Genomic DNA, 24,175 nt, shown 5'->3' with positions numbered 1-24,175 from the left:
CCCTGTTTCACAGTGATAATTATGATCTTTTTTAATTAGTTATTGGATGCATAAAAAGGTATAAAATGCCATGATTTACAGCTCTGTTTATGAGTTTGTTCCTCTGGGGCTGTGTGCACATGATTAGCAGAGTAGAGGGGAAACGGTGAGGGGATACTTAACATACACTAACACACAAGTCATTGAGCTTTCATAAATGTGAGTGTCTGCTTCAAACCGGCACAAGAATCTGTTCTACTGTAGACTGTACCGATCTGAGGGATTCTAAAGTTTTCGGGGGAGCTGAATGTCTGAACACAAACTAACAACATTTTTCAATATAGCTTTAATCATCAGTCTAAGTGAGCTGATGTGAGAACGCAGCAGGATATAATCAGGGAGTGGGAGAGGGTGGTGACGTTTATAACCTGCGATCGGTGCACAGCCAAAGACTGTGTCCAGGTGACCATTGCAATCTCTGTCTACGTACTTAAACTGCTGCATTATGTTCTCTGTTTGCCAGTATATTATTGTCTGCTCTTTTGTTGATTTTGTGATTTTTGATAATGTAAAAGAAAATATTCATGTTATAGCGTTACAAAGCCGACTCTGTGTCTTCGTCTGCCACTCTCGAGTCTGATTGGGTAAGTCTCCCGCTGTGAGATGCATATGAATGACCAGATCCAGTCCTGAAAGACTCTTGAAATATTCAGGAGTGCTGTGTGAAAAGGGCTTATGTCAGCTCCCATCACGTGGCTATTTTGGCTTCATCTTTGAACAACAGGAGGAGATTGAGGTGCAACGTCCATCTGTATACAGTCTATATGCCCTAAACCTGCAGCAGCATCTGGGTTAGCATTATGCTACAGGTAGAGGTTAGATAGAAAGGATGTTGGCAGGTCTTTTAAGAAAATGTGCATTATTAATTACAGCCTCAGAGCTCTTCACATTCTTCATCTCTTCTACATCCACAGTATCCCTAAAGTAACAGATACACATCCTGCTGCAGATTATTTGAGGTCACGTATTCAGGTCATTAGTTTAAAGCAGAGTTACGATAATCATTTCCTGTTTAATAAGTGGAAGCTGTGTTGTCACAATCAAGTCACATTAAGGATATTCTCAAGGTTGAAAGGTTGATAGAATCAAATAAAATAAACCATTTTTTTTTATTTATCAGGTTAACAAAGACATTGAACACCACTTCCATCTAGTATCTGAGTCTGCATGGAGGAATCTAGTAAGAAATGTATTTAGTAGAAATCCTTGAGGCAGTCCGTCCCAGCAGCCCTTTAATCTAAACTGCAGCTTAATGTAAAACTAGATTAACTACATTCATGAGATGGGGCTTGATGGAGATTTTTCACATTATATTGCGCATACTGCAGCTTTAATCCTGAAGCGAGCATGTGTCTGGTAAAGTGAGGGACATTCAGCCTTTAATACAAACCACACAGCACAATACAGGCTTAACTATGCCTCTATTTACCATAATTGATTTGTATTTCAACACTGAATGTGGCATTGAGGGAGATGGATTCTGAAACTATTTAAATAGCAGCAAATGACAAAGCGTTATCCCAGCTTTCAGGTCTCAGCTGCAGGAGCACAGAGTGAAACAGCTGCAGCCCTAGATTTTAAACTTAATTTCATTGTTTACTGGCTTTTTACAAAAAAAAGGAAGACACATTTATTTCCTTCAACCACAGCCACCAAATGTGCTTTCAGTCAAGCATCATCCAGCATTAACCCTGATTTGAGTTTTAAGTCGACTCGACTTTTCCCAGTTGTGTTACGTTGAAGTCACGTTCTGTGCAGGAAATCTGTGGAAAGCCTTTGTTATTAAATCTTCATCCAATAATGCCAGCAATCCTCATGTGAGTTGTTCATTATTATTCCAATAAATGAAGATGTATTTTTTATTAGGAATTTGTTTCTACATAAGCAGATGACAGCGGGTAAGGGACAGTACCACATTTATCAGTGAAGACAGGAAGGGAAAAGGGGGAGAGGTTTTTATGTTAATGAGAGAAAGAGGCAGGACGGTTATCCCTTCACCATTGGAAAATAATTACTACTTAACATTGTCAATCAATTAATGATGTGAATCAGAGGAGATTTAGAAGCGTCTAAACTGAAAAAAAAGTGTGTATACTCCGTATACCTGCGTGTACCCTGCACTACACCACTGCATAAGAGTTATGACTTTTGACTTTTGGAGGACAGGGTAAATTATTCAGGATTTTCCTCACCAGTAATTCATTCTTGAGTTAAACTTGTCTTTGCATTATAGTTAATAGTTTCATAAATCATCGCAATAAAAACCCTTTCTTTCTTTTGAGATAGTTCATAAAGGAGCACATTTGATCATTGTGTCAAATCTTGTTACAAATTAGAGGTTACATTAAAGTATTTAGATTTAAAAATCTGTAATCATTTAACCCTGTTTTTAATTCTACTAAAAAGTTCTCAGGTTGTAGATGTCAGTTCATTTTTGTGTTATCAATCTCCATTTTTTGATTGGCTGCATAATTATAGATCTATAGTATCATGCTGAGCACAAGACCCGCCCCAAGTAGTTGTATTCTCTAATAAGTCATGTAACAATGTAACGCTGTTTTTTGAGGTTCATGTTAGGTAACAGTCTAACATAATATACTGGGATAACTTATGCTGTGTGTCTGATACATATTTCATGTCCGTCTCAGGTGTAGTTTCAACCATAAACACATCAACGCTGACAGCTGTGATACATCACTCCACTTGTGAACAATATCACGTCACCAGTATTAACTAGTCACCTCAAAGGCACCAAGTCTAAAAGTAATTCTTTCAGATTGATGTCAGAGAACGCAATGACAATGTCGATGAAGTTACCATTAATAACACATAACGTAAGTTATCTCATTACCTGAGTACAATTATGATATCTATAAAATAAACCTTGACAAAAATAAATCTCATCTTGAAGTACGATAGTTAAAGTCTTCATTTTATAGTTTGTCCAAATTTGGTAATATGTGATGCTTTTAAATATTGATGTTAAACTTGGCTTTATTATGGCACTAATAAGTTATGTCTTGGTAATGGTGTTGTTTTTTTTGCAATCAGGAAGGGGATTTAAAGAAAAACCTTGAACCCAAAGAAAAGGCTTGTGTGTTTTTTTTAAAGGAATTTAAACTTAAAGAGATAGTTTGTTCATATCCCTTATTTAGAGAAACTGGCTAGAACCTGTAGACTGAAGCTGTGTGTGTGGTGCAGGTTATATATAATTATATATTGTTTAGATAATTCCACAGCTTCATGTTTTGAAAATTTGTTGTTAACCAGCCAGCAGCTCTGTTTCCTTCACACAAAGACCAATTGTTCAGGTCAGTGGTTTATAGAACAGACAACAAACAAAAGAAAAATCGTTATAGAAATGATTAAATGTTTTTCACAGTGGAGACAATTATATTTTTAACTGGTGACCCCAGAGGAATAACTTTTATAGACCAGACTGGCCAACAGAGACACAGGAGGTGAAGTCTGTGATAGTTTAGTGATATTTTTGTTCATTTAGTACCAGCTTTCTTGATGATTCGGCTCAGTGGTGCTCTTTAGTGGGAGACATTATGGTGTGGGTTAAGCTTGCCACAGCTGTCTGAGGCAATTATCACTTAACAAAACCCAATGCAATCCATAAAGTGACCAGGGCACTGTTTGTTTGAACAGCCCGGAAAAGCACAAACAAGCACCATTAAGTGATATCTTCAGACCACGGTTTGATTCAAGTCCAAATAGAATACAGCTCGGTTGTATGGATAAAAACCAAGCAGCTACCGGGGCGCTGGTGGTTAGTGCGAGCACCCCACGTATGCAGGCTATAGTCCTCCAAGCAGGCGGCCCAGGTTCGAATCCAGCCTGTGACTCCTTTCCCGCACGTCATTCACTACTCTCTCTCCCTGATTTCCAACTCTATCCACTGTCCTATCTCTCCATTAAAGCCACAAAAAGCCCCAAAAGAAACCAAAAGAAACCAAAAAAAAAAACAAGCAACTACCTACAATATTGAAAAATGAACTGCAGTTCATCAAGTGTCCACTTGAGGCTGGTTACAGAAGCCCTGGGAGTCCTATTAACATTGATCTAAAGATGTCCAGTTCAACTACAGAAATTGATTGATTACATCAAGGCTAACAGTAATGCATCATTAGGGGTGTGGCTGATCTGCCTGACAGGTGGAGGTGTTGTAGATGTTAACCAGGAGGTTAAAGGCCCGCCTCAGCTCCACCTCTCTGTCACCATTACCTCAAAAACACCAAACTTTCCTTTATGCTTCAGCTCAGTGAGAGGGCTTGGGTTGGGTCCTCTCACCTCACAAAATAATGATGGCCTTCTCTGAAAAAGTTTTGATTTGTGAAATGCAGACTAACATCAGCATGTGGGAGTTATAGAATCCTTCACTTCAGAACGATCTCTTTATTAAACCGACTAAGATGCAAACCGACTGATGAGTCATGGGGAGCTTGAAAGGCTGCCACACCTTTGACCCTAAAATGTATCAGGGAAGCAGTCGATTGCCTCGTGATTCAGGAGACAGTTTTAAAATAAACTAGCAGCAACAGTGTCATAGTGAGCTTGTGAGATGGTAAAGGTAATCTCAAAGTGTGGGCAAAGCGGCTGTGTGGCTCTCCGGGGAAATCAAGAGCTTTCACAGCTGCCCTAGCCGCCAGCAGTGGCAACACAACTTCAAAATGACACAGCAACGTGCAGGTGGACTGAGACGGACCCAAACTTTAGCTTGACCTTAAATTGAAATATATCGAATAAAGTTCAGAGACAAAGCTGACTGTTTCCAGATAAATACACCCAACTTAAAATGAGTACAGCTTCACCCTGCAGGTTTGAGATGAGCTGTTCGAGTCCTGAAAGGCAACTATTCCCTCTTGTTTTTGTTTTTACCACTCTGTGCAACCATGGAGGGAATATAGATTAGACTATACCCAGAGCAGGACATCTGGCCCTGTTTTATTGAATTTTAGATAATCTAAGTAAACAAGTCCACAGAGTTGCTGTATTTTAATCACAGGAGATTGTAAAGTAGTGTAAAAGGGACATAAAAAGAAGAAGCTTTCATGATTTTTCAGACTTCTTATCCTTTGGTGTATAAGGGCTTTTATGACTCTTGTAAAGAAGGGAGCTTTCTCGATGAAGTCCCGAATCCCCGCAGAAATAAGATCACTGGATGAAATCAATGGAACAGAATGAGGGATGAGAGGATTTTAAGCTCCACATAGTATCAAGCGTACATTGTCTGTCTCACTTCTGACAGCTCAGAAGAAGTGGGGAAATGGCTCGGGTCTGATTTCGACAGAGTGCCAACAGACTGTCAGAAAGACCGATATGTTGTCCAAATAGATAAAATGTCAAGTGAATAACAAACCCAAAACAGCTCCTGCCATTACCTGGACACTTTTCATATCTGAGGAGTAGAACTGGGATAGAATTGAACATAAATAACAGCCAGGAGGAAACAAAAATCTGTTTGCAAGCCTTCATCCCCCCCCACCACACACACACGCACACACACCTCACTACCCCTGTGCACCTATTGAAGAGTTTGCATTTCCAAATGTTTTGTATTCTGTTTTTCAGCCTATTATTCTTAATTCTTAGAATTAGTTGAATCAGTTCAAGGCTTCAAGTGAGAGCGTTTCTTCTCTGCTTTCAGATAAACCAAGGAATTGAAGTATCTTGCACTTCTTTTGTGATTTTATGAGTCACACAGTTGAATTAAGATGTTGTGTGGGTGTATATTTTTCTTCTTTTCCCATAGTTTGTGGGTAAAAGTTGTAGAGAAAGAACAGCTCCAGACATTGATATTGAGTGAAGCATTATGAGACATCAGCCTGTTAGTTCAAATGCATGTGAGCCAATAAGTCTGAACATCGGTCGCTCCTTCTTTCCGTCCTCATTCTCTCTACAAACCCTCATCTGAACACTTGGAGCGAGTGCAGTAAATATGCGATCTATCAGAGTCGTTAAACTGTTTCGTGTGTGCAGCCACAGAGCAGTAAATCTTCCAGCAGCGTGAATCTGTCATGTGTCAGAGCCAGTTGTCATAAGCAGATATATCTTCGCCACTGCCTTTTTTTTTCTTTTTCTTTTTTTTATAAACCCGTGTTTCCGTTCAAAGAGGAACACAAGGCAGCTTGCTTACGAAATGTCACTTATTTAGGACTCATTGAAAATCTGACACACAACCATCTGCAGTGGTACACAAACAAGGCATCATTCATTTTTTCTTTGGAATGAGATGACTGGTTGGATACAGTCAGCTTCAAAGCACATTTGGTTTACTGTTGAATGATCGGCAATGGATGAGTTTTTACAATAAACTTGAGGTACCGTACATCCATTATAAAAGGACAACATTTTAATAAACCAGTGTTAAAGGAAGAATGTGTGTATCCTATGTAAATATCTGTCTGAGTCATGACTGTCTGGAATGAGTGAGAAGTGCGAGTCTCTGTTGTTGTCGGAGCCATATTCAGATCAGGTTTATATGGACAGGACAGTTGACTCCTCCCCTTGAGTATAAAAGACTAGGGAAAAGAAAGAATAACATCTCACTCTATTTTGGATGTCACATAATCGTTTTTAGATCACGCTCATTCCGTGTCAATTCATGTGCAACATGAAGCTATGAGCTTACTATAATGTGCTAACATTAGCCTGCTAACAGAACAATGCAGGCCACAGGCAATTACAGCTCGAGCCATAGACAATTTTGTGCGACTTGTGCCGTTAACTCCTTTGTGCAAACATTTTTCACAGTCCTCCCCTTGGTTGGAGTCTGACCTGTGGCTCCTTTTCCTGCATGTCATTCCCGACTCTATCTCTCCTCAGTTTCAGACCACTGTCCTCTCTGAATAAAGGTTCAATGAGCCCCCACGTCACCAGTGCGAAATGAAGTCTCCATAAGCTAAACCTGCGCTTTATTTTAACTTAAAAATACAATCTGTCATTTGAGTATGAAGGGTTCACAGCTCACATGTTGTCTTGTTGAAAGATTCTAATGAATCTAAATGAATCTGAAGAATCTAATGTTGCATGTCAGAGTAAAAAAAGTCTTCGTCTGCTGAACCCAAATGTAGAAGAAAAGGGAAAACAGAATTAACATACTTATAGCAGTGTTGAGAGCTAATCTCCCTTATGATACAAGAATGATAAAAGTTTGATTTTATTTTTTTATTATTTTTATTTTTTACTGTCTGTATTTGGAAAGCATTTTTCTCATTTGATGTCTAAAGAAAAAAGCGTTAATGGCGAGGATTTACATGATGCTATTTTTGCTAATGACTTTGACAGGGGTTACTTGAGTGTGAATGTCCTTAAATCCAACAGTACAACAGGAGCAGGACAGAGCTGCTAACAATATCACACTGACTTATTTGGATCCAGGGCTAGCTGCCATGCAGTGGGGGCATACTTCCTGCTGATGTGAAGAATGATTTTTGTCCAGCAAAACCTGTAAACTTAAAAATATAGTAGCCTAAATAATGAAATGCTCAAAGTCAGTATCACTGTAGGGGAAAACAGGGGAAATTGTAAAAATTTAAAAAAAAAAAATGGTTTTGATGTCAAAAGAAGATATCTGGGTTAAAAAAAAAACATGTTGGCACTAGCCTTCTTTTCTATGTTCAGAATTATCAAATATTTTTGCTAGCAATGTCTGCGCTTACATGGACTGGAGTATACCGGTTATGAGCTTAAACCCAGGTTTTGACCATATAAAGGACATGCAGCGTTTACACGCACACAGAGAAACCTGGTTATTTATTTTCCTGTATACATAATTAATTCAAGTATTGCGGTTTCTGATAATCTTATTTGCGCAGGTTTTTACAAAAACAAACTGCAACAAGTTGGAAATCTGAGAAGGTTAGACCACTATGGCTTATTGCATACTTAGCAATAATAAATACCAACATCAAGTTGCAATTATATTTAATTATTGCATTACCAAAAGTGGGCCTGCACGGTGGTGCAGGGGTTAGTGCTGTCACCTCACAGCAACAAGGTTACTGATTTGAATCCCTGTTGGTCAGAGCCTCTCTGTGTGGAGTTTACATGTTCTCCCGGTGCATGCGTTGGTTTTCCCCGGGGTCTCCGACTTTCTCCCACATGCTCATTAAGTTAATTGGTGACTCTAAATTGCCCGTAGGTGTGAATGTGAGTGTGGCTGGTTGTCTGTCTCTATATGTCAGCTGAATGGCTGGTGAACAGTCCATGGTGTACCCCGCCTCTAGCCAAATGTCAGCTGGGATGGCCCCAGCCCCCCTGAGACCCCCTGAGACCCAGAACGGGAAAAGCGATATAGCTAATGGATGGATGGATGGATTACCAAAAGAGAAAACTACATTTTAAGTGTTGCTCCATCATGCCATGTTTGGCACTTGACACATGATCCCATATTCTTTTGAAGTTCTCCAGGTAGCAAAACCAGGCTTATCTGACTAAAAGCTTCATTAAAGACGGCACACATTGTGAGTTTCATGGTTCCATCTTGCTTCTGATTGGCACAGTTGGAGTTGTTACAATTGCCCCACATAAACAATTTCCCCCGTCTCACATTAGCAAGCTAATTAGATGGGGATGCTAACGGTTGTAGCTTGCATTAGAGCAGATAAACACTCTGATAACTTTAATTATTAAGCATAGGCTAATGTGGGAACCAAGAATTTAAAAGGAAAAGACTCTCCTCACTATTAAACTGCGGAGGCTAAATCTCTCACAGCTCGACGAACAACATCTCAACGTGTGTTTTAAGTCCAACACCTGACAGGTCAGCTGCACCTCTTTAAGCTATGCTAAGACAATTTCTCTTCAAAGGACTGGCTTAAATTAAAGTCAGTTCCCCACTGACAAAAATCCCAATTAGATTGTTTCACATTTCACATCCACTATTTTGAAAACACACTTTCTGCGTGTGAAGAACACGGAGCGTCTACCTTTCAGTATCTATGACCTAATTGAGGTTTTTTTCCTCGTACATTAGTTTTCTTCTCCTGCTTAATACAAACATAGAAAGTCCATAAAAGTCTACGAGCCAGGTTCAGAGAGTCCAGTAATCTGTATTTCGTCACGATAACAGTAACAAACAGTAACAAGGGGAGAGAAATGCAACATTACTATCAGGGTCTTGATCAGTAAAAACAGACACATAATCAGTCGTGCCTTCAGTGCTTCAGTCTCAAACACCGACGCAGACAGTGTTTGAGTTTAAACCACTGATCTTGAGGAATGACACCAGTACCGGTCAGTTACCACAGTTTATTGACCATATATTATATTGTAACATCTTGTAAAAAGCACACACATGTAGATATATGAGTGCACAATCAGAAAGTTGGTAGAAGAACACACTTAAAAAAAAACCATTAACTACAAGAGTGATTTAAATGGATGATGTAAAGTAAACATCAGAAATCCCAGTGCATCCAGATCTGAACTTACTGTTTATTTTGCATCTGTTTATTTCTCAGCTTGATTAATTAAATTATGATGTGATAAACATCCCAAATCATTTAGGAAATCAAAAGTCACCATGTAAATTCAACTTACTGCCGGCAAGATGTGTAGGCTGTACATTTTATATGACAATTAAAGTCCGTTATTTTCTTCTTTCCTTCGTCTTGGGTGATTTCATTAGGGCGTCTCCTTTCTGGAGATGAAAAAATGCAACAGGGGATTTGAGTTGGAGAGAGACCGCTGACTGACAACCTGATCAGAAAAAGCAGCGGCAAACCTTTTAGCTTGGCTGATCTTTCATTTGTTCTGCTACTCAATTACTTATCATGCTGTTCCCCCGCTCTCTTCTTACCATTTTGCATGTGATTACTTTACCTGACGCAGCAGAGAGTTGCCAGGACGAGGAGAAGCTGAGGAAAAATGTTTAATAAGATTAACAAATCATTAAATTATTATCCTTAATACTCCTCAGGAGGCAGAGCAGAACGTGGAAAGTCATGCTGCTGCTCAGCCTCCTTTGCTAATTGAGGACACTGAGGGTCAGGTAGGTGAGAGGCTCACAAATCGATACCGCTGCAACCCTTTATTTCCACTGAGAAATATTTTCATTTTCATTACTCTCAGTCCAGGAAGATTAATTGTCTCCTTTGCTTCTTGACCAGTTCCAGTTTCTCGCACATAGCCTTGCATTTTTTTCGGAGTGGTCCACTGACTGTGCAGCATACATACAGGAGTCTGGAGCCTCTTTGCCCCAGCTCACTGGTGGAGGGAGTGGGTCTGGGGGCAAGGCAGCACAGGCTCAGAGGGGAGGGCAGCCATTATCCCCGGGTGGTACCTGGCTGACCTCAGATCTCCCAGTGCCTGAGTCGGGGGCTCCATGCCCATATTGAGGTGCAGCGACAGGTGGGCATGGCAATAATCCAGAACCGACTGCTCACACCTGTACAACGTAAGAGCACTCAGCTGGCCCGGAATCTAAACAAAGACAGGAAACACAAAAATGGAAAGAAGAGGAAGAAAAATAAGAGCCAAGATAAGCTTTTTAAATGAGCCAAGAAAGCCTCCGTTTCAAAATTTTCTGCTCTCAGAATATTTGGAATTGGCTTAATTTACTTCATGCCATGGCACAGCTTTGTAATTAATGCAGCCTTGGCCGCTGATATAGTGCGGGCCCCCAAGACCTGAAATCTGTGGTGCTCAAACACCCACTTTGAGCTGGAGTGATTTATATGCAAGATGAAAGCCTTAAGCAAGAGTGCACACATATTTTCTGCCCTCTTTTAAATGGAGTCAAGGCTCCATTTAGAAGAGAGTGCTTATTACATTACAAGCACTTTGCTGATTCAAAGACCCCTCTTAGTTTTACGTGCTGGTACAGTCTGAATTATGTCAATTAAACGACATATGGCTGCATCATGGTCTTTGGGAAATTGATATTCTTATTTATACTCATGCTGTCATAGAAAATATGGATGCACTCATGCTTCTTGAGATGCACAAAGCCACACGACAAAGTGTGCAGAAACATTCATATATGACAAGAAACACAACACATGCAGCAGTGCACCACGGTTAAGCTCATGGATGCATGCAGAAGCTTTAGTCTGCATTTTACATAAGTCTTATTCAAAGCAGGGAACTTCCCCATTTTTCCCCATCAGAAAGTGATATGTGATAACCATGTATACAAGTTCTTTGGTCATGATGAATAGAACTGGTATACATAGAACAGACTGTTTCTGTGTGGTTTTTTTTCTGCTTTGGAAACTCTTTGGATATACTCTTGGAAGTAGTGCGATGGGAAATTCTTTATAAAACACAACAATTCATCATTTAACTTAAAAAATTAAATTCATAGTTTCGATGAAAGATGAGGATTGGGTAGAAGACCTACTGTAAACATTCTGCCTTGAAATATTACTTTGCATTATTGAAAGGTCAAACTTCAAGCTGATGTAAAGAGAAAAAACGTCTTTGTATTCAGACCCTTATGTCTGAAATCACAACTTCCAAAGGTTATGTTTTCCTTTCCAGGAATGATCCTGCTCTGTTTTCCCTTCTCTTACATGTGTAGATGCTTGGAAACCCCCCTTTTTTTCTAATTCAGCTGTTGAACGTTGCACACTAGTTCAGAGGAATTTACGAAAAAATAGATGGGGGACTGTGTCTGGGTCGGGGAGTTTGTTAAGAAAAATGCTGCACTGATAAAGCTCCACTGTGGACTTGTTTTCTCCAATTATTCCAACAGAAGTGGAGAAGTCAATATAGACTTGGTTGGCTGGTTGAACCTATAGCCCTCTCTCTCTTTCTGTGTGTGTGTGTGTGTGTGTGTGTGTGTGTGTGTGTGTGTGTGTGTGTGTGTGTGTGTGTGTGTGTGTGTGTGTGTGTGTGTGTGTGTGTGTGTGTGTGTGTGTGTGTGTGTGTGTGTGTGTGTGTGTGTTTGTGTACAGTAGTAGTTGGCAGAGCTCTACAACCTTTGTCTCTTCAACATCTTCTCTATTTAACTTCCTCATTACCAGTTTATCTTGACCGAAAGCTGAAGGTTGCATAAAATAAACTGAGCTGCAGTTACTGAGACGATTTCTTTCCATAACCTACAGATCTGTAAACACAAATAAAAACAGCTTTGAGAAAAGTATGCTTATAAAGGTCTCCTCACTGCGAACAATATGAATAGTCCTGAGGGATTGCAATGAATTGTTTAAAATAGTAACGAGGAATAATGCAAGTTTTGGAAGGACTGAAATAGCATTTGTATTTTCTTGAATATTTTGTGTCTTTTAATATGTCGAAAGAGAAAGTAGAAGATTCAAAAACTGCGACGCTGAGCTTTGCCAGTGACTGCCTGTGTCACAGTTTTTCTGCTGTGTATCAAACTTTAAGTACATCCTGCTTGCCACCACGGCACAGATGGATTTAAACTTGCTTTAAGAACTTGACTCAATTGGCGCCTCATTTTTCATCATTATGTTCAGTCTGCAGGGAATGCATCAAAGTCAAGGTTTCGTCTCTGTTTGCAATTTACTCTTTGAAATTGGACCTTTTTAGAGTCAAGGAAATGAAAACGACATTTTATATGTGATATGTTTTAACCATAACATTTACCAATGACACGGCAGAGGTTCAAAATCGTGCCAATGTCTAACTCATTTTTTCTGCTCGCCCAGGAGGTACAGTGTGATGCAACATGTTCGCCCGAGCTTCCGTTTGGACTTTCTGCTGCTAGAATGGGACATCTACTCAGGTAGAAGTAGATTCAAAAACCTATTTACAAAATAGCATGTTAGCACAGTTAGTGGTTTGTCTTTCATTGATTTCATGCTGTCAATAAAACAGCTCACCTACATACACATACAAGATCATATATTGTAACAACAATCATAAACGTGTATAATTCTTATTGCCTCCTCCTCTTGCAGCCTCCTTCAGCACTTTGCTTGAACTGTCACCTGTAAACCCGTCACCTTACATAAACTTACATAAAATGTCAGTCTGCAGTCCGCTCACATTTTTTATTCTCATGGAGCAGCTCGGCATGAAATAAACTCTAATTTCAATTAGGCATGGTAAGCATGTAGTTCTTTATTGACAGCTGGGGGGGGGGGGGTATCAGTGACTTTTCACTTTTAATTTTACAAAGTAAAACTGAAAACTTGACCTCATGTGACTTACTCACTCTCCCTGAAGCACTTCATAAATGCACAAATTCAATATATAAATCCATTACAGTGGGTGTTTTTAAGAAACTACAAAGTTAAAGACAAAAGCTGTGTTTTGTCTCAACGCTCCAGAAATTCAGTTTCTGAAGAGGTGGGATGTGAATCAGCAACAGGAAACCAGGATTAAACATCATAGGTATGAATCAATCTAATGTCACTTATTGATCGTCTTCTGGTCTGCTGTATATTTTGGCACAGACTTATATATACCAGCATATATCTGTGTTAAAAACAACAACAACAACAAGCTGCGTAGGCGGTGGTGTGTTGATCCAGACACCTCTCAGAGTCAGACATATATAATTTATAAAGTCCAGTTTGAGGCTATCCCTGCATTTAAACTGTTACCATGATGCCAAATACTAATCACCACTCTTTACCATTCTTTAATCTTTCATTACAAGGATCACAGGGTAAACGGGAGATATATGTGCACTTCAACCCAAACATATATGCATTTAAGCAACTGCATAATTTGCCAGATGGTATCTCTTCGCCTGAAAGGGCTGCATTATTGGCAGAGCAGGGCTCTCACTTAAATGCAAATGTTGACATCTTATAATTACAATCCATTCTGATGTTAAGCAATAATGTTTACCATCTTATTGTTCCTGATCTTATTATATTGACGAGTGCTATGATTTGGTAAAATGAACTAAACATTGCATTGTGATTGTCCATTTTACCTTCAGTTCAAAAAGTGTTTAAATTCAAATCAAATACCAAAGTGATGAAACAACCCAGCAACATTAGCACACATAGAGCATTAGGCTGCTTGCTTAAAATCTTCTGTAAGCTTTCAATCTGGTTAGATGATGAGAATAGAAGCATCGCAGATTTGGCCTGTTTCAAAATGCTACGTCTGAAATAGAACCACTGCTTGTATATCTGTCAAAGTAAGATGAAAACCAGCTTTCTAATGTACAAACGGTCACATTTCATTCCTGCAACATCCTAATATATCTTTCAATTAGCTAACTGATTATTCTATTTTAGTGAAACATATCAAACAGCTTTTTTAATTCACTGATGGGCTCTCTAACAACATCAACTCATTACTGGAAAACTAAATGCAAAATGTCAAAACAAAATCAATTCACTAAATGTCAGCTTTCTCCACAAGTGTTATAAAGTCTCCATGCAGTTTAGAGCCATTCAAGTGGATTACATTTAGTTTTTGGTCATTTTCTTACATCTCACAGGTCAACACAACACTGCATTGCATTTTAAACACGTTATTTTTTCACACCAAGCAGATGCATCTTTTTCTCACTTCTTCATGCCTGAGTTAGCTATTAAATATGTGTTTCCTTAATCAGTAAACTGAAACAGGATCTGTGTCATGTCTTAGCAAAGAACAAAAGAATAAAAGCCTTTTTGGCCAACCGAGCAGAGTGAGCATTCAGCTCTAATCAAGAATATTGGGGGAGCGTTGGCTGTTATGGTTGGAGCTCTTAGAGAGGTGACTCATTGGCTAGCTTAGCTTGGACAGCTGCCAGCCGAGCTGCTTGGAGCTGAACACAGCATACAGTACAGTCAGATCTTTTCCCGAGGCATGATCACCATCTTTCCTCAACTTTAATGGCTCAGGAAGTCGTTTCCAATCTACTTGTAGAACACAGCAGCGGATAGATGAAATGAATTCAAATCTCTTGATTACAATAGCTCTCTAAGAATAGCCTCGTTTCCTCTTGACAAGTGTAAGTTGTTATTCAGTGAGTCACTGGCTAACGGCCAACATACAGTAATAAAGCTGGCATCTGGCATGAGCCTGATCTTGTCTTCACTTTGTGTTAACTGTTTAAACTATAGCTCATCTGAAGTGAATTTAAAGAGAGGACAACTCATGTCCTGCACAAACCTGTAGTCGAAAGTACCAAACCAGTCCAGGTAATAAATGTATGTTCCTGTAATGTAATACATGTAAACCTGTAGTCAATATATCCAGTTTAAGGTGATGATACAGTTATTGTTGTATCTTCTTCTGCCCTGAATTGGAGTTAAGCCTAATTCTAAGAAATAATCTTCTTAACTGTCTGGACTTTTAGGCGAAAGTGGCAACAGCTATTAAAATAAATAGATAGATAGATAGAGTCTTTATTGTCATTGTATAATAGAACACAACAAAACTTTGTTGGCAGCAATCCTGTGCAGCAGCATTTACTAAATCTGTTCACATACTATAATAATATATTCCTAGTTAATAAATAGTATCAATGTATTTTGGATGTATGTATGTATTTTCTTTAATCTTCAGTTTTTTATTTTGTTGTTTGACAGTCTTTACTTGTTTAGGGGTTGACAAAACAGGACTTAAAGCTACAGTGTGTTACATTATTTCATTAAGTTTTGGTTGGTTAAAATACATTTTGATCATTACGTCCATAACAGTATATTACATTTAAATATCCCTTTGAATAAATGTGTCCGATCCATATCTGTGAGCTCCCTTATCTTTATTTCACAGAACTGAATCACATAACCAATCAGGGTTAGCTTGCACGTGAAGAGCTGATCACAGCGACATCTGTGAGGATTTTTGTAATGCTCATGTTGGTCACTGCCACTTTATTTTGAAAGAAGACAAAAGTGATTGTCAGAGAATTCATGAGAGCAACCCATCCGGGTACTTTACCCAAACGATGCCGGCCCCGCCCCTTTCTGGGTGAAATCATTCCATCTAAATGCATGGCGGTTAATGGACAAGTTGAGGTCATTACCGATTTAAAGTCTTAAAAAACAAAAACCATACTTTAAAACAGCAAGTATGAGCCTAAATCTGATGACCAGTGATGTAAACATTTAAAATATTACATTTCTGAACACAGATCGGCATCATAACGGTATAAAATTAATCATGTACGTGAGTGTCTGTTCAATCTCTCTCCGTCAAACTGCTCAAACGAGTCATCAGAGGAAACTGACTTTAAACACCTGATGAGTAATTATTAACCGTGTTACCTGAGAGGGCTCTTTATTTTTAAATAATATTTATTTGTAGTAGTTTCTAACAGTGTTCATAGCTGTAATGGAGTGGTTACAGAAGTTTACATAAACTCTGAGTTATCAGCTGATTTAGAAAAGAATAACATGTAAAGTCACCTGGAAACAAGCAATATATTAAAATAAATAAGAAATATATAAATATATCAAACTACTAATATACAACAATAATAATAAATACATGAAAATAAATTAAGTATGTTTTCCAGGTAGTGGTGATGGACTCTTGAGGCCAAAAGATAAAAACAAAACATCTGATCAAAACGAGTACATAATTTGGCACAGTAATCGTTTAATCTTGATTATCCTGTTTTCAGGATCGTTAGAAGCCAATATTGTAATCGAAATTGAAACTTGATTAATTGCCAAGCCTTACAAGAGCCTTCAACATGGAAAACATCATCTAAATGGCAATTTTGAGGAAAATAAATCACAGTCGTCCTGATACAGAGACTGAGGTAATGGGCAAAATAGAAGTCTGGTTTTCATACATGTCTGAGTCTGCTCTCAGCAAAACATAAGCACAGAAATCCTCACCTCAGGCAATATGACAAATTATTCAATCCCTGTTCCAGTGACCACTTCTAGAAAGGACCGCAATGTGTGGTACAAACTTTTTGCTACAAGAAAACACTATAAATCTCACGACACAGAGATCAATGCAAAGCACATTTGAAGGAATAGCTGCCATTTAAGGAAGTTCGCTTATTTGCTTTCTTGTCAAGAGTGAGATGAGATGATGGATTCTTCCTCAGTAAATATGAATCTGCCATCTGAGTTACCTTTTCCCCTGAAAAAAATGAATCTGTCCCTCCTTTGCTGTGATTGGCTGGTACTCCTCAACTCAAATTTCACATTCAGGGCTTTATGCTAAGAAGCTCTTTCATCTCAGAGTCATGTACATCTATCAGTGAGGAATCGGAGCCAGCTGTTCATGTCCAACATATAAGTCCGTGTTGACATTTAATCTAACCATGTTAGTGGAAGGTTGTTGAACGGTCATAGTTAGATCAGGTTTGGATACCAACTGTACTCTGTAAGGTTTAGCTAAAGATCATTGTTAGGGTCAAAATATTAAGTCAATGTTTATGTTTGGTATTACAATGGACACAAACAACAATAAGTCCTGTTGCATTCCCTGGCCAATCACAGAACAGGACGGTGGGGTAAGTTTGAACATTGATGGAGAACAACCTTCTGCGGGCTAGCTAATGCCATATTTAGCCAAGCACTAAGACTAGAAACAGGGAAACATTTAAATAAGCTGCACTTATATTTTATACAGATGACTGAATAGATTCCAATCTCTACAGTAAAAAAAAAAAAAAATCAGAAGGATTGTAAGGCATACTTTCTCTTAATGCTAGCTGTATTATGCTGTGCTAAGCTAGCAAGCTGCTGACGCAATATTTACTGAACAGATATATCAGAGCGGTTTGACTCTTTTAATCCGACTTTGAGCTGAAATGTGAAAAAAAGTACACATACAAAAATGTCAAACTGTTCCTTTAAAAGAAAACATCTAAAAAAAGAGCTCTGACTGTACTCCTCTTAATAAAATTAAAATATTCCCAATGTTACATAAAACTACCACTCTATCAAATTCACTGTTTCTAACAAAGCCCTGATTCTGTAATAAAGCACTCCACTAACCCACTCCAAAGCACTCTACTGCAGGTGTAGAAGAGGACAATGATATAAACTCAGCACAGGGCAATTAATTGTAACCAACTTCGAGTGATTAGCTTTGGATTGCTAATAAAAACATTCATATAGGTGGTCCCCCCTTTTGCACTGCTCTGAATGTAGGTCAAGCTGCTGCTAAATGATTCCCAATTATGTGATAGGCAGCTGCACCATGTCAGCATGGCTCAGACTGGCACGGGAGGCTCGAGCTCTCATTGGCATATTAACAACATCCTCCGCCTCCTAAGCTGTGCTGCTGCTCTCTGTCAGCTGGATAATTCACTCAGTGGTCAACGCTGCGGCGAGAGAGCACAGACAAGCCTCTATTATCATCGCTGTCTATTAGGATACACACTCATGGAGGCTGAATAGCATGCTAATGGCCACAAGACCCCGCTTCCCTGATTGTTGCTTAGGTTGGTTAAATTGAAAAATGAGTTGGGTGACACAGACGCAAAGCAGATAACAAGCGGTCAGTGACCGTGCCGTTAGGGAAGGCTAAACATATTGTAGGTGAAAAACATGTTCAGAAACGTGGCATACAGTTCATTTTTTATTGTTAAAAAGTGACTAATATGCGTCCAAAAGCTAGCATGAATATTCTCCTGTTCAAAAACTAATATTAAATAATTGAAAGTACTGCTATCACAGACAAAAGATTATTAGCTTCCATTCCGTGTTTTAACATTTATGAAAGAAGATAAATTGACATCCATCTGAAAAGAAACCAAAAGTTCTACATTGTAGTGCTGCATGTGCTGTAATTCCAGAAAGATGATCTTTCGCTGACTTTAATATTCAGCATGTAATTACATTTCTATTTGAAAAGCGCTTTGCATTTGTCAAAATAACTATAATCCTTCAGATGTGGGGATTTATCTTCTCCTAATGCTGCTCATCCCATTTTCTGCTCATCAATGTGGGCAATGCATGCTGAGATTTACAGTTATTTAGTGGATAGACAATTTATGAGTCACTACTGAGTCTTTTCTGATGTATGTAGATATAAGTAACCTGAATGTGGATGCCAAGAAGTATAGATGCAAAGATTTATCCTCATTCAAGGGTAAGAAGATATCTGCGCTTCAGTGCTTCCCTCGCTGACTGTTTCTCCCTCTTTACACTCCCACACACACACACACACTCCTAGTGCACACATGAACACACACACATTAACACACTTACACATATAGCATGTGCCAATGCTGCTTGTCAAAACAGAAATAAAATGCGTCAAAAAGAACGAAAATCAAATGAAAAATATGTCTCTTAGGGTTATACTTGTTTACTTGGTGTGTTGTGTTGGTATCATGTTGTATTATTCTTTCATATTTATTTTAAGCTTTATAGATCGCTTACGTAACAAACATCACACACAATGTAGGGCTAACTGCTGCTTTTATTCTGTAACATGTATTGTGCTCAGGACTAAATATTGCTGTCCTTTGTGCAATTCTTATAATATATCTTATGAAATAAAATAAAATATACAGCATAAGCTGTTTTTTATTCACATGCAGACCTTGATTAATTCCATTTGATAGGATGTCCCATGCTCTGTTGGCATGCTTTATAGTACAATATTTAGAGTTCCCATGAAATGAAAAGTATATTTTCCTTGTTTTAGTCCAGCGTTCCTGTTTTAAATATTCATTTATCTGCCAAATATATTTCAATAAAGCATCATCTGAGTATTTTTACAGAAAAATAACTGTATTTTCTCTTTCTGTTAACATTTAAAATGACTCATGACTCATCCTGCACTCAGGGGCGTTTACCATTTTTCAAGCAATTAAAAAGTTTTTGTTATTTCAACAATCCAGTTAAATTCATCCTGAGGTTATGTCCTGCCTTCTATCTTGTGATTGGTTCTATACTGTTTCAGTAAAACTTTACAACACCACAGTTAGATACTCTCGAAGATCCGTTTCATGTGGACTTCAACTTGAATTTTAGCGCTGCAACCCCAAAGAAATCTGTTTTGTTCTCTTTAGCGCACCTTTGGCAACAAAAGTGAAGTGCAAGTGAATTTTTTAAACCTCATTTGACCCTGAGAATCAAACAGTATTGCCTCCAACCTTCGTCATCTGTCACATAATTTGTCTTTCATTGTCCGTTCGGTGACAGTAATAGTAACTCTTGAATGTGTAAGGATACACTAAATAGAAGAACAATATGCTGCATTAGATTTGGACTGTGAGAGTCAAGTTGTAATCTCTATTTATGTAGTATTACAGCCAATGCAAGGGATCCATCATTGGGCCTTGTTCAGTGATAGCAACTTAACATTAGAGAAACAGTTAAACAACACCCATGCTGGTCTCTACCAGAATTAAGAGTCGGTTAAACTAATTATTAATATTTTGGTCCAACTGCACTGCAGTCACCCAACACTAGCTGGGGTTTGTTTTTCCAGTAAATAGGCCTGCTCTCCCCTCTCTACTACCTGGACATAAGCAAGCACAGCTAACGGTTAGCATCTTGTAGGAGCAGTGCGGTTAGGCAGTATTTTGATCTAGAAAGTGGAGATAAAGTTGGATATGGCAGTATCAGGTTAAACTGGCATATCGCTTATATATCGCTCTTATATACATGGAAAAAAATAATAATTTAGTTTTGAGGCATTTGGTTATCTAAGAAGATTAGACTACTTTACGTCCAAACCAAAAAGCTAAAATACCAAAACTCCACTACAGTCATTATCATAAACATTAAAGATGAATTTTTGTCACATGCCTCTCAAGCAAACTAATTTACCCGAAACCAATATCTATTGTAAACTCCCAGAAGGTGTCTCTGCAATAGACCCCCTCAAGGCTGTCGTAATCAATACTTTCATTTTCACAATGGATCACATTGGATCACACGGACTCTCACTGCTCACTGCAAAGTGCAAGTCGAGGCAAGTTTGATTATATAGCACATTTCAGCAATAAGGGCAGATTGTCAACAAATGTTTAGTGGATGGCATTGTTCTCTCAGACTTTTAAAAACAGAAAACAAATATGATGTAGGTAAAAGCCCTTTGAGGATTTGCTGAGATATTGTATCCATGAGAATGGACCATTGAGGTCACTGGGACCTTAGCACAAATATCTAATGAGTTCAACTGTAGTGCACAAAGTGGATGTTTTCCTCTATATTCAAAGAGCTTTAGTTTATTCCCAGAACTCTTGAGGTATCATTTTCTCAACAACTGGACAGGAAAAATTGCCAGAAAAGTGTCAATCCAGGACGATAATCAATCGCCTAAATTCGTGATGAAGAAATAGTTAAGTATATTTTAAAATCCTCCACTTATTTGTGATGAAGTGATGTATATTATAAATAATTCTACGAGCAAAATATAGATATTCATAAGTATGTATTTACATTTTTTACCAAATGCAACTGGTCTAAAGTGATTACATGCAGCTTTAACTTGATTATAGAACATTATATATATAAAATAATTTCATTATTTGCCTGGTAATAAGAACAAAATGTCCACCACAGGTCACTTATAGAGGGACAAAATTATTGTAAAAGTAACTGATAGATAATGATTTTATAATAATTATGATATCCTTGAACCACTTCTGAGGAATATGTAAGTCTTCTGCGTGGCCATGCAGTGAATCTGTTTAAAATGTCCAGTCTCATTTAGGGGGATTTTTTATGATGTTAAAGTTAAGTGTATTGTGCACACTGTTTTGCTAAAGTCACAGTAAATAATGTTCAAAGTAGGAAACTGTTCACTTTTTAGGACAGCTTGCATTAAAACAAGCAGATTTTTTGGGAGATGCTACAGTAGTGGTCGCTTGTCAACTTCTGGTAGTTCCCCAGATTCGTGTTCGTCCTTGAGTCAAAGTCCAAGAGAATGTGTCTGAGACTTCATGTTTATGATATCTGTCTGTCTCTCTCACTGATGTACAGAGAGACAGACAACCTAAAAACATAATGTTTTAAAAGAGGCATAAAAAACCCCCCAGCTTCAAATGATCCGTCCATCACTAAACATAGATGCACACTTTTGCTTCTGGTGTTGAGACCAAAAAAAGAGCTACGAGAGTCATGTTGATTTCTATTGGCCTGAAAACCAGAACAATGTCTTCATATGATTGCTAATGTTGCTCCCAAGTAACTTTATTAGTAAAAAGCACCTCTTTTCTGGCAAATAAGCTCTAGAAATGTAAAAGATTAAAGTGTCAATGGTGTGTCAAAAAATAGTACTAGCGTCATGGCTCTAGCTACCTTATTGATTGGTAAAGGATGGTGCCTGGCCCAACACATACTGGAGGTAAAGCAGAGACAATCAGGTGGTTAGTCCATCATTCTAACAATAAAAAATAAAACATAATTACAGGCAAGATATTATTGAGGCTGGACTCATTTTGGAATCACATTGTTTTTTTAGTCAAAATATTTTTATACCAGAGGTAATGAGTTTTGTCAAGAGGGGCACAGTAAGTCAAACTAAAAGAGAGCCTTGAAGGTATTCACTACACCTGTTTCAATCTATTTCACTCTCTAATGGATCTCTGGAGTTGATCAACCCTCCTTCATCCAGATGAGATACCAAACTAATGTTGCAAATCAAAGATCATTTAGAAGTCTCAGTACAAAAAACAATACAAAAGACTATACAGACAGAGGAGTGTTTAATGGATATGGTAATAATACAATCACCTGGGTTCAGATTGAAAGCTCATTGATCGTGCGGATGGTTGCTCAAGAAAAGTTGGGTGATATTTTGTTTGGGAGGAAGATTTTACAGAAACTGTGTCTTCAGTTAGAATCTATACCCTTCCCTTATTTGAACCCTTATCTTAGATCTGTGAAAATGCTGATATGCAGGTACTCAAGGACATCACAGATATGCTAATTTTACCACATGTTCTTTAGATATGGTCCAATTAAGTGATTTATTTTATTAGTAACAGGTCTGCAGAGTTTAGACAAAGCTACACTTTATGGGAAAAGGGTAAGTGATATTTTGGGGGGTAAATATGGTAACTACTGTTGAATTTTAATAAAGTGCATAGAGGTTGAGATTTAGGATTAAAAATATTGTTGGGATAAACCACAATTTAGCTTTTGGGGCTACACCAGTCTGACTCTAGAGAAGCTGCAGCTTTAATCCTCTGCTCAACTTTTTCCACTTCTTTTTCTGTTCCTTCCACTTCCACTCTTTTCCCCAGTGTTTGTAGTCATTGTAAAGAAGCCACAACAACACTACACAGTCAAACTGTCTGCTAATTAAAGAAAACTCTGACAAAAACTTGAACTGTGCACAAGGCAGGTAATTAGTCATGTATAAATTGTTCCTCGGTTACATTTCCCCTCCAGTACAATTTTTGATCTTGAGCACTGCCCAAAAAGTTCTGCATTTGAATATGTTGAAGTTCTGGATCTGAGTTTACAACTTGTGCTAACTTTTGTGAGCCAAAAATGTTAAATGAATAGACAGCAACTACATCTTAGACAACTGTTTATAAACTTACATAAGCTACTCAACTGTCAACCAATATAAACATGAAAATAATTTTATGAACTTGTTTTGTGTAATGAACTGCATCAACTTAATTATTTTGACTCCTGGGACTCCAGAAACAGGCTAAAACTGAACTGAGCATGAAAGCACATTGAAATCAGTTATGGCTAACTTGTTAGCTAACAGTTAGTTTAGGACATTAAAAGAATATGGACAATCTTAGCGTATTTTGAGATTCTGTCCACTTGGGTATAAGTCAAATAGTCTCCCTTTTTGGCTCTGTATTAGTCTAAACATGTCTCTTTGAAACTAACAACCACACAAGCTAATAGCTTACTTTATCTAGCTGGAATATGGCTCTTGGTAGTAGCATTGATTATGGTAATAAGAGCTTTTTTGCCATACAGAGAAATTATGCCATGAGTTTTAGTATAACTGTGAACCAAATCAGTAATTTTAACTGTAAAACCATAACACTGAGCTGAAAGATGTTAAAGGCCTAATCCTCTGTAAAGTAAAATGAATATGCCAAAGCTAATTAAATTAATACAAGGAGGATGTGTTGAGTTTCTGTCAACTTAGCTTAATCAAATAGTCTCCCTTTTTTTACTCTATTTTACTCTAAACAAGTGAAATCTCTCTTTGTAGCAACAACTCCACAAGCTAGCTTACTTAAGTCACTTTCTGTATGATGCTAGTTAGCATATGTAGAATCCTTTTTGCTATAAGTAAAAAATGTTGCCATGCATTAGATAGCTATGGACCAACACATATTTTCCGCCCATATAATCCCCACATG

General features: G+C 38.1%; 1 protein-coding gene across 2 annotated transcripts in view; it reads right to left on the bottom strand.

Annotated features, from left to right (window-relative positions):
- Positions 1 to 9,283: 9,283 nt before the first annotated feature.
- The window catches only part of LOC109982015 (leucine-rich repeat transmembrane neuronal protein 4), a 51,596-nt gene continuing 36,704 nt past the window's right edge, over positions 9,284 to 24,175 (bottom strand). Inside the window, exon 3 of one of the 2 annotated variants that reach the window (XM_065963631.1) lies at positions 9,284 to 10,470. In XM_065963631.1, coding sequence (XP_065819703.1) covers positions 10,252 to 10,470 — 219 coding nt within the window. In that variant the 3' untranslated portion in view covers positions 9,284 to 10,251. The remainder of the gene's footprint in view (positions 10,471 to 24,175) is intronic. The other variant, XM_020631047.3, reaches the window with a different exon arrangement.

Source organism: Labrus bergylta, chromosome 2, assembly GCF_963930695.1.
Source record: "Labrus bergylta chromosome 2, fLabBer1.1, whole genome shotgun sequence".
Classification (NCBI taxonomy): domain Eukaryota; kingdom Metazoa; phylum Chordata; class Actinopteri; order Labriformes; family Labridae; genus Labrus; species Labrus bergylta.
Note: the sequence above shows the minus strand (reverse complement) of the source record. Positions and strands in the feature narration are given on the sequence as shown.